General features: G+C 47.6%; 1 protein-coding gene across 1 annotated transcript in view; it reads right to left on the reverse strand.

Annotated features, from left to right (window-relative positions):
- Positions 1 to 6,384: 6,384 nt before the first annotated feature.
- Positions 6,385 to 12,161, reverse strand: part of ARPIN (actin related protein 2/3 complex inhibitor) — a 30,177-nt gene continuing 24,400 nt past the window's right edge. The window contains exons 5-6 of the mRNA XM_068275240.1: positions 11,255 to 11,418; positions 6,385 to 7,509 (exon numbers count right to left, since the gene is read on the reverse strand). Coding sequence (XP_068131341.1) covers positions 7,501 to 7,509; positions 11,255 to 11,418 — 173 coding nt within the window. The 3' untranslated portion in view covers positions 6,385 to 7,500. The remainder of the gene's footprint in view (positions 7,510 to 11,254; positions 11,419 to 12,161) is intronic.

Raw genomic sequence — 12,161 nt, forward strand, 5'->3', positions numbered from 1 at the left:
TCAATTACTCCGACTCCAACTCCAGGTGCCCAAAATTGCCCCGACTCAGACTTCAAAGCCCTGGCCGAGTGACACGGCTGTCCCCCTGGGCAGCAGGGAAGCTATTCGCTGTCATAGGCTGAAGCTTATAACAGCCGATCGCGCTGATTGGCTGGCGGGGGGGAGGGGGGTTATTAACCAGCTGAGCGGTCTGGACGAGCTCAGCTCGTCCAACACCGCCAGCGGCTGCCGCTCAGGCCCTGCTGGGCCGATTTTGATGAAATAAAAAGCAGCACACGCAGCCGGCACTTTGCCAGCCGCGTGTGCTGCCTGATCGCCGCCGCTCTGCGGCGATTCGCCGCGAGCAGCGGCGAAAGAGGGCCCCCCTAGCCGCCTGAGCCCAGCGTAGCCGGAACAAAAAGTTCCGGCCAGCGCTAAGGGCTGGATCGGAGGCGGCTGACGTCACGACGTCGGCTGACGTCGATGACGTCACTCCGCTCGTCGCTATGGCGACGATATAAGCAAAACAAGGAAGGCCGCTCATTGCGGCCTTCCTTGTTTATTCTGGGCGCCGGAGGCGATCGGAAGATCGCCTCCGGAGCGCCCTCTAGTGGGCTTTCATGCAGCCAACTTTCAGTTGGCTGCATGAAATAGTTTTTTTTTTATTTAAAAAAAACCCTCCCGCAGCCACCCTGGCGATTTAATCAGAACGCCAGGGTGGTTAAAATAATAGAAACATTGGGTTAATTATACTGAAAAAAAATATATATTTATAAAAAAAAAAAAAACACAAAAACATCCTGGGAGCTATCATAGCCCCACAAACACTGGTCCACATGACAGCCCAGGGGCCCCAGGTCTCTCTCACTCACTGGGGCCCCCAAACCACCATGCAACACCTAGAGGGAAGTGCAGGCAAGCCCTGGACCTCTCACCTCCAGGGAACTCACCCCACCACCTCTAAACTGAATGCCAACTGCAACAAACACAATTGCTAACTTCCAGTCAGAGCAATATCCTGCCTCTATCTGGCCAGCAGACGCTTGTCAGCCAATCAGGTGCACTGTCATACACCCTTTGCCTGCTGTACCATACCTAGCAGGAATTACATAGATTAGCATTCAGGTGGGAGGCTTCGGTTGGACGCAATCGTGAATTGCGTCGTTTAACAGGGACGCCCCGTGTAGGCACATCTCCCACACGGTCCCCTCCCTAACCACTCACCTGTCAACCGCATCGTAGAAGCTGCAAAAAATAAAATTTAAAATCACAAACACTGGTCCACATGACCAGTGTTTGTGATTTTAAATTTTATTTTTTGCAGCTTCTACGATGCGGTTGACAGGTGAGTGGTTAGGGAGGGGACCGTGTGGGAGATGTGCCTACACGGGGCGTCCCTGTTAAACGACGCAATTCACGATTGCGTCCAACCGAAGCCTCCCACCTGAATGCTAATCTATGTAATTCCTGCTAGGTATGGTACAGCAGGCAAAGGGTGTATGACAGTGCACCTGATTGGCTGACAAGCGTCTGCTGGCCAGATAGAGGCAGGATATTGCTCTGACTGGAAGTTAGCAATTGTGTTTGTTGCAGTTGGCATTCAGTTTAGAGGTGGTGGGGTGAGTTCCCTGGAGGTGAGAGGTCCAGGGCTTGACCGCACTTCCCTCTAGGTGTCGCATGGTGGTTTGGGGGCCCCAGTGAGTGAGAGAGACCTGGGGCCCCTGGGCTGTCATGTGGACCAGTGTTTGTGATTTTAAATTTTATTTTTTGCAGCTTCTACGATGCGGTTGACAGGTGAGTGGTTAGGGAGGGGACCGTGTGGGAGATGTGCCTACACGGGGCGTCCCTGTTAAACAACGCAATTCACGATTGCGTCCAACCGAAGCCTCCCACCTGAATGCTAATCTATGTAATTCCTGCTAGGTATGGTACAGCAGGCAAAGGGTGTATGACAGTGCACCTGATTGGCTGACAAGCGTCTGCTGGCCAGATAGAGGCAGGATATTGCTCTGACTGGACGTTAGCAATTGTGTTTGTTGCAGTTGGCATTCAGTTTAGAGGTGGTGGGGTGAGTTCCCTGGAGGTGAGAGGTCCAGGGCTTGCCCGCACTTCCCTCTAGGTGTCGCATGGTGGTTTGGGGGCCCTAGTGAGTGAGAGAGACCTGGGGCCCCTGGGCTGTCATGTGGACCAGTGTTTGTGATTTTAAATTTTATTTTTTGCAGCTTCTACGATGCGGTTGACAGGTGAGTGGTTAGGGAGGGGACCGTGTGGGAGATGTGCCTACATGGGGCGTCCCTGTTAAACGACGCAATTCACGATTGCGTCCAACCGAAGCCTCCCACCTGAATGCTAATCTATGTAATTCCTGCTAGGTATGGTACAGCAGGCAAAGGGTGTATGACAGTGCACCTGATTGGCTGACAAGCGTCTGCTGGCCAGATAGAGGCAGGATATTGCTCTGACTGGAAGTTAGCAATTGTGTTTGTTGCAGCTATCATAGCCCACCAACAGAAATCTCTGTTGGTGGGCAGAAAAGGGGAAAGCGCTTGTGTGCTGTGCAGGCGAAAGGAGAAGATCGGCACTGCAAAGCTCCATTTATTCCATAGCGAGGCACATCATAAGCAATACACATCAAAGTGAAAATAAAGCAACATACAAGTGCTGGAAGTGGTGTGGGTAACAGTGGTTGCAGGGCACTGTTCCTTTTTTGCCAGTTTGATGGAGCAACTGCTATTCACTAAGTGCTTTTGAAAATAAAGAAAACCCTGGGAATCCCCCATGAGAAGATGGGCTAGTCCAAAACCTGTTGGTTCTGTCAGATTTCTACTACCTACTGTAAGTGACAACAACATAGGAGAAAAGTAAATTATGGCTCATTTTACTCTGAAAGAAACATTCGTTTATGTTTACATATATTTTACATTTTAAGATTTTCACGACAGTGGTCCTTTAAGTGAATACACCCCTTAGTGATCAATAGAAATAGTCAATGAGAAGCAAATAATCCCAGCTTCCAAGCAAATTTCATTAAAAAAAAGAAAAAAAAAAATGTAGGCAGCTTGGCATTGGTCCAATCAAATCAACTTCCTGTTAATGCAAAGCTGCATTGCATGCAAGCCGGAATTGGTTGACTCTCTAGTGATCAGTTCTGTTATTTTGCATTATATGTATGTAGTCTTATTGTCATAAGTATTGACTGCAAAATAAACTTCACACTGCAATACACAATATTTACTTTTTATTACGTTTTACAAAAATATATCAAATCATACATACAAAAGTAACAATAGTTCATAATAGGTGGACATAAAAATGATAACGTGTACTTACACACAAAAAAACAACATGATACAGAAGGACAAACATACGGTAACTGCTGCTCTAAATATACTGCACTACATCTCATGTTTGTAGTGCATGAATTTGTAGCTGGAATGGCATCTACTGCAGTAGAGGCATACAAGGTATTTCATTTACCCAGGGCAGGGAACAAACCCCTCACTATTTTCAGTCTATTAAGCCTTTTTATAGGTCATATGATCCAAGTCAGTAAGGGGTAATTGGAGAGATATTACAGGAATGTACAGTAATTGTGATGGTACGTAGTGATGAGCAGGAATTTCGCATAACCGTAAAGTTGCATCAGAATTGCTCATTAACCTCCCTGCCGGTTATCCCGAGCTCAGCTCGGGGTAACCTGCCGCGGAGGATTCCTCAGGCCCTGCTGGGCCGATTTGCATAATTTTTTTTTTGTTACACGCAGCTAGCACTTTGCTAGCTGCGTGTAACTTACGATCGCCGCCGCTCCGCGCCGATTCGCCGCAACCTGCCGCATCAGAGGGTGCCCCCCCCCCCGAGACCCGTGCGCTGCCTGGCCAATCCGTGCCAGGCAGCGTCGAGGGGTGGTTCGGGACTCCCTCTGACGTCGGTGACGTCATCGCGCCCGTCGCTATGGCAACGGGGGAAGCCCTCCTGGAAATCTCATTCAGAACGGGATTTCCGGATGGGTATATGCGCCGGCGGCGATCGGCGCATTCGGGGGGACGCCGCAGGGAGGGGGGAAGCATGTAGTTAGCGCTAGGCTAGCTACATGCTAAAAATAAAAAAAAAATGCCAAAAAACACCCTCCCTGCCGTGCGCAGCAATTTTTTATAACGGCAGGGAGGTTAAGATGCAAAAATTGTAATGTGAAATTTGGGGAAAAATTGTAATTTCGTGTGTAATTGTAATCAGGAAGCATCATTTTGGGTCATTTTGTGCCGCATTTAGTGGTTAAAAGCGGAGTCCCCATACAGGATATTGTCAAAAAAAATAATTTTTCAAAAAGACCTTTAAAAATGCAAATGAAAAGTTTTTTAAACTGTTATTTCTCTTAGTTTAAAAACATTTTTTCCTTTGCATCATTCCCCTTAAAGTGAACCAGAGAGGAGAACAGAAAAGATTTTATACATACCTGGGGCTTCCTCCAGCCCCATACGCACGGATCGCTCCCACGCCGCCGTCCTCCGCTGCCTGGATGCGCCGGTACCGGGTCCCGACATTGCCACAAGTCAGCCAGTCGGCGGGCGGACGCGGCCAATTGTCCGCAACACAGGGGCTCCCTCCATACACTTACGCTTGCCACTGTGTACTGTGCAGCCGCAATGCGTAAGGGTATGGAGGGAGCCCCTGTGATGCGGACAATTGGCCGCGTCCGCTGGAAGTGACGGGCCCGGCACTGGCGGAACCAGAGGACGGCGGCGTGGGAGCGATTCAGGCTTATGGGGCTGGAAGAAGCCCCAGGTATGTATAAAACCTTTTCCTTTTTTCACCCCCCATTCCTCTCTGGTTCCCTTTAAAGGAGTCAGCAAGCAACTACTGCTACTCATAGTACTACTTACCCGGGGCTTCCTCCAGCCCCTGGCTTCCGCTATATCCCTCGCCGCAGGTCCGCTGGCCCCATTCCCAGACGGTGCACAGGATGACCTCCAGGTCATCCTCTAGCGCGCCTGCGCCGCTGTTAATCATCTCCACGTGGTACCGCTTGGCGCTACCGTTTTGCACAAGTGATTTTACCACGATTAGCGTGGTAAAATCACTACACTTCCGGCAAATTCAGAGCAATCGCAATCATCACTTTATTAAGCGCTGTACTGGGATCGTCCAGAATTGCGGCAAAATGCTTCAGGTAACACATTTTGCGACTAGTGCCAATCGCGGCAGTGAGGTCACTGTCATAGGGTTAGAATAGCACTAGCCCTTTAAAAAGCGATATCGCTTCGGCGATTAGCGGGAATCGCCAGTGAGAATAGGTCCTCAGACGTATAGTGTACTTGACCTCAGCTAAAAAAAAAATTCAGATATGAGTGATTGAAAAGAGACAGAAATCACCAATTAGGTTTTTTACCTAGCATTAACCATTTCACAACTGAGGGGTTTTACCCCTGAAACACCAGCGCTATTTTTACCTTTCAGCGCTGCCTCCATTGTAGTATTTATGTACTATGATTGGTTATTGGGGACTGGAGAGTCTCCATAACCAATCATTGTACTGCAGAGCCGGGGTGTGTGTGCGCGCGCGGGTCGCGGGGGCGCGCGATCGCGCGCTGCACATTTGTTTACATTACATTGTTTTGAATGAAGACGGCTTTTGTTTAAAGCCGTCTTCATTCTACTCGCAATCGGCGAGGCTAATTGGATTTAGGAACGCTCGTTCCTAACATCCAATTAGTCACCTGCTGTGCGGGCTGGCTGGAGTGCGCGCGAGAGTTCCCCGCCCACTCCCAGCAAGTAAATAAACAAGTGCGCCTTTCTCCGTCCCTGGGGGTGAAGCGGTGCGCAGAGGGACGGAGAAATTTAGCACTGGGGGGGTGAAGTGGTTAAAGGATACCACAGCTGAAAATAAGATTGCGGCAGTGTGTGGGGGATTACAAGTAAATACCTTTAGCTCCTCCTGCCCCCCTCTGTCTGCCTCCGTTCGTCTAATATACCTCCCGGTGTCCGGCGACTTGATTGACCCCCCACCCCCACCCAGACATACTGCGCCCTGTGTGCGTAGTATGTCCTCCCCTCTTCACTTTTGGCTGGCGCATAGTGATCGGCTCAGAAGCACACCGATTCCGCTCTCTCCTCTGGGCTGCGTGTGCGCTCCATTACACCAAGCATCACATGCTAATCATGTGATGCTTGGTGTAATGGAGCGCACACGCAGCCCAGAGTAGACAGAGGGGTCAGTGTGCTTCTGAGCCGATCGCTATGCGCCGGCCAAAAGTGAAGAGGGGAGGACATACTACGCGCACAGGGCGCAGTATGTCTGGGTGGGGGGGGGGGGTCAATCAAGTCGCTGGACACCGGGAGGTATATTAAACGAACGGAGGCAGACAGAGGGGGGCAGGAGGGGTTAAAGGTATTTACTTGTAATCCCCCACACACTGCCGCAATCTTATTTTCAGCTGTGGTATCCTTTAAGATTCCTCTGCCATATCTTTCTGTAGCCCATCCTGTTGTGGAGTCCTGCTAGTGCATTCTCTATAATGGAATTTGTCAAGACCAGGGAACAAGGGTGTAGCAATAGTCATAGCAGCTGCTATGGGGCCCTGGAGCAGAGGGGGCCCAGGAGGTAGTTAATGTATTTACTATTAACTTTCTTGTGTTCCTCCCCCCTCTGAGTTTGTCTCAGTGCCCATGAACTATGTGCAATGTTATTTGCATGAGAATGTAAATTGCTGATTAAATTGCTGATCCATAGGGTAGGGGCAGGTGGCATTGCTTAAGAGTGCCTACATATGAGGGCCCCATGAAAGTTTTGGTATGGGGCCCCATGATCTCTAGCTACGCCACTGCTGGGGAATCATCCTTGGCAGGCAGAACTGAGCTGTGAACTCAGGCTCTGATTGGATTCACTGAATGGGTAGGAACACACTAGGCAGAATCGCATGTGCGTGTCCCATAGCACATAGTGGAAAATGAATATGCCATTCTGCCTAGTGTGTTCCTACCCAAAGGAATATAAGACAGGTGATTCTGTATTAGTTCTGAGTGAGTCTAGTCTGTCAAAGCTCTTAAAGAACAACTGAAGCAATAGGGATATGGAGGCCCCCATATTAATCACCCTTTAAGCAATACCAGTTGCCTGGCTATCCTGCTGATCCTCTGCCTCTAATACCTTTACCCATAGACCCAAAACAAGCATGCAGCAGATCAGGTGTTTCTGACATTATTGTCAGATCTGACAAGATTAGCTGCATGCTTTTTTTTTTTTTTTTTTTTTAAACAATACCAACATATCCCATATGGAGATCTAGTGGGAAATTACCTGCATCCACTTAATGAGGGCTTCTTACAGACGTAATTGTTTATTGCTGCAGAGACCCCAGCAGGTAAAAGGTTGCCACAGATACAATACATTAAAAATGACAAGATGCTTCTATCTTGCTATTACTAAAATGAGGAGACAATCAAGGGATTCTTGTTCAGTCTGGGAGCACTTTGTATTCCTCTTGTAGTGTTGTCAGCAAAATTCCAAAAGACACAAAATCAATTTTAATCATCCTAGAGGAAAAAAAAAGATGAATATATTAATGCATAAAAAAACCAGAAACACCACATGTTCTGACAATGTAAGTGGAGGGTGCACAGATATGTGTAGGACAGTAATGCCATAATACAGTATACCAATCAGTGCGATGTTCTGGGTACTAAATAGTTAGTATCTGCCAAAAGTGGTCCAAGAAAGGACTACTATCTAGCTAGCATGGGTGTCCAAACTTTTCCCTCACTTATCCTCCCTATTGATGATAAAAATTCCTCGCACATCTAAACACACTGAATCAAGAGAAAAGGACAGCAGACCAAAACAGACTTTCTTCTCACTACACATTTTATCTACTTAGCAGGCAAGGTTATTTTTGTGCAGTACTCTTAACTAGCAGTGTAACAAGTAACAATACTGTGCCTCCGACAACCGGCGATGGGAATCCCTAACGTCCACACCTCCTCCTCCTCTTTTGACCATCCATGGTCAGAAGTTCCATTTGCCAGGTATTATAACAACAAGAGTGCCCACAGCATCTGCATATCTCGGGAGATTGGTGGGCGAGAAATTATAGCTCAATCTACTCCCGGAATAGTAATAAAAAAAAAAAAAAAAGTTTCACTTACCTGGGGCTTCGGCCAGTCCCTTACAGCCTTCCTGTCCCACGCCGGTCCTCCACGGTCTTCCGTTCTCCCGCCGCCAGTTTAGTTACCATTGACACGGCAACTGCGCCTGCACGCCCCGTGCCACGCATACCTTTCTTTATGTTCCCGCTTGCGATAGCGTCCTACGCTATTAGCGCAGGATGCTATTGCGGGCAGGAATGCAGAGAAAGATACGAGTGGCTCAAGGCGCACAGACGGTATGACGGTAACGGAAACTAACTGGCGGCGGGAGAACGGAGAATCGTAGAGGACTGGCTCAGGACAGGAAGGCTGCAAGGGGCTGGCAGAAGCCCTAGGTAAGTTTTTGTTTTTTACTATTCACATCTGCTTTAAAGGGACTCCGAGCACCTCTCATTGGCACGCCTTTAAGACTCCGACCAGTACTGCAAAGTACTTAAAGAGACACTGAAGTCTCAAAAAAAACATCTTTTTATTTAACAAATGTGGTTAACATATTAGCCCTAACTAAACTGCCGCATTCCTGCTGCTGTAAACTATCTAAATCCCCCAACTCGCCCTCCCTCTCCCCTGCAAAATCCACGACTTTCTTGGTCGTGGATTTTGCTGCCCTAAGCGCTTCCGTGTGAGGCAGAGCTATAAACTGCAGCCCTGCCTCACATGCATATGTCAGCGGCGGATCTCCGCCTTTCCCCCGCCCCTCTCAGTGAAGGAAGACAGAGGGGCCGGGGAGAGGCGGTGATCCGGGCTGACAGACGCGCTCACAGAAGCTCTGCCCGGATTGCCCCCCGGGAAGTTTGGGGGGGATTTAGATAGTGTACAGCGTCGAGAATGCAGCGGTTTAGTTAGGGCTAACATATTAAACATATTTGTTAAATAAAAAGACTTTTTTGAGACTTCAGAGTCTCCTTAATACCTCCCTGGTGTTCAATTTTCCCAGGATTTCTGTGCAAAAAGTGATCAAATGTATTTTCAAAACTTTTTTTTTCCCTGTAACTTGCCAAAATGTGTCAAGCAAGGGTCTAGTATACAGTGCAGGAGAGTATTGATGTGTATGCACGTTTATCTGTCCATACCGCCAGGGAGGTTTAAAGATGCAAACATTTCTGTAGCTTGTGCTCTCCTCTTTCATTTGATGCTTGAATCGCGGCTGCCATCTTGGCTATGTTATAACTTCCGGGTCACCCCTGTCTTCTCTGTTAGAGAAGTGCATCACTGAATGAAGCAGGAAGAGGAAGTGACACGCATGGCCATTGCAAGAGGCTCCTCCAGAGGGGTCATAGCACGACTTTGTTGGAAGTCGTCTGGCTTAAAGGCATGCCCATGAGAGGTGCTCAGAGTCCCTTTAAGTAATTTTTCAGCACAAAACTGTGCTGAAAAGTTACCCCCTTAGCTTATATGTGAGTCAGTGAGAAAGGACGGATGGTGGAGCAGGTTTTGTAACTGGCAGAAGAGCTTAAGGATTGTGCACTAGTGATCCAGCTCTTGCCAGCTTGCTCCCTGCTGTGTCCGTGCCCCCCATCCCCTGCAAAATGGTGTACAGTGTGCTGCTCAAGACTACCTGTGTTCCCTGGCTTGTCGAGCGGAGCATACAAGCGGTGCAATGATCGTGGAGTCTTCCAGTGTGGCAATCGCTGTGTCTCATATATAGGATACCACCTAGCGACATAGCAGTATCATCCTTGGGGCACACCTAGCTACTGGGGAGGGGGGCTGACTTATACTGGTGGGCACATCTGGCTACTGGGGAGGGGGCTATACTGGGGAGGGGGTTTATACTCGAGTCAATTCCTTTTTTCCTGGTTTCTGAGGGGAAAGTGGGTACCTCTGCTTATACACTAGTATATATAGTAAGTGCTGAATGAAAATAGAATAACTCAGTGAAGTACATCCTGGGTCACGGCTTAGCTTCCGATTGGAGGAAACTTAGAGGTGGGGAGCGAAGGAGACAGGGGCGGGGGAGCCGATGAGCCCGGGGGGGGGGTGAAGCGGGAGACTTGCGACGGCAATAGAGAGACACAGAGGCATGTGATTGTGCACAGAACATGCCTCCGTGTCCTCTTAAGATTTAAAAAACCCACCTCGGGTTCACTTTAAACTGCCCATTGCAATAAAATGTAATTCTGATACAGTATAATCTTGTTAGAATAAACTTCTAGGGGCCAGGGAAACTGGTTTACTATATCGGAAATTGTCCTAGAAATGGCCCAGCATGCACTGGTACATTCTCTGCTACAAAGGACCAACTCTGTCCTCCCATTGGAGGTACAGTTCAAGCACTTGCACATTTGGTGGACTACAAGGTAAAGTATACCTTTGGGCTGCATAGCCCTTCTGGACAAATCACTGGAATAATATCCAGGGCTCTTTAAAAATTGCTTCCTGTGAGTGGCTCCGATACCTTAGCAGGTGGGACTTTCAGCACATGTCGTGAAAAACTTTCTGCTCACACTTGAGCCAATCATGAAGCCTCTCCTCAAAATGCAGCCAATCATGCTAAGCCACTCATATCTGTAATGCAAATGGCTCCGCTACCTCCACTGGCTGAACTTAGCACTCTCCTTAGTTTTGCAGAGAGAAGGCTGGCTCTGATCTGTACTACAAGTGAAAGTAGCCTGTACTGCGCTCCACACACTACAAGGAGCACCATCACTAACAAGGGAAGAGACACCCGGGAGTGAGTACAATCCCATAGGAGGACTGTGGTAATACTTTTATCAGTGATTGCAAAGTGGGAGTGGTAACACTGCATCCTCCTTTGTTTATATCCACATTCCTCATTTTCCCCAGGCTGCTTATTTGTACGGTACTGTATATCCAGAGCCAGGGTCATTCTTCTTGTCTTACAAATGTTATCAGACATCAACTCACTTGCAACCAGCCTGAAGAGAGCAGCCGACCATGGGTTTTACACTGACATATGAGGCATGCTCCGCCCACTTTTTACTATATCCAAAGTCAGCGTCATTTATGGACCAAACAACATGTTTACTATAACAGAAGTGTTATTATATCAGAGTTTACTATACCAGGCGTTTCTCCCATAGACTTATAATGGAGATTGGCCAGGACCTGGAGAGGTAGTTTACTATAACCAAATGTTTACTATACCAGAGTCTATAACGAGATTATACTGTACCCATTCATCATCCTCTGCGCCATCGCCTTGGCCTCGGGGCTCAGAAGTAGGGCCGCTGTCAGACTTCTTGGCCATTATATTGTCTGTCCAAGAGGCTCCAGTCTGTGCATCTCCAGCAAAATTACACTTTGTCACTGTTCCGGTTTCCAGCTTTGCTAAAGAGACTGAAGAAGAACAGATATTTGAGTTAATCACTAAGTTCATTATGAACTAGTTACACAATTACTTTCATTGAAGGTCATACTGAAAATCCAGCACTAGTTCAAACAGTACCTGCTGTTAAAGGAAGTGCTTTGTCAAGTCAAGTACTTTTTCATGAGCTCATTAAATGCATAATTCTAATAATTTCCACCCATATTGCTTTTTATTTTAGTCCTGAACAGAACTGTTACTTTGGTCAAGCATTCCATGTGTTGTGAAGAACTCACCCCCAAGACTGCTGCACCAATCATACTAAACCAAAGCTCTGTATTCCCACAATACTAAACACCTCATGTAAGCAACCATGAGCTGCCAAGTTACACTTCTTTTTCAACCTACAACTGCCAGTATCTTCAATGACATGATCACATCCATGTCTTATGCATAAATATATCTGATGTGTGAGAAACAGCAACCATAGGAGTTTTGTGTCCCATGTATCACATTTCCCTGGCACAAATTACCTATGTAGTGTGTTCAGATGACCTCAGTTTAGGTTTTTCTAACTGCAAGCATACATATCCCAGCTACTCCACATGCACAGGGAATCCATAAACAATAATACCCCACCAAGCACATTCATCTAAATTGCTCATTGTAGCATATCTGATGTCTCAACTCCCACCATCACTTTGCAATCACACTGCACCCTGCTCAGGTCACCCCAGAGATAGTGGTTAACACTTGTGTGCATACAAACTAGAAG

This window comes from Hyperolius riggenbachi, chromosome 3 (genome assembly GCF_040937935.1).
Source record: "Hyperolius riggenbachi isolate aHypRig1 chromosome 3, aHypRig1.pri, whole genome shotgun sequence".
NCBI lineage: Eukaryota > Metazoa > Chordata > Amphibia > Anura > Hyperoliidae > Hyperolius > Hyperolius riggenbachi.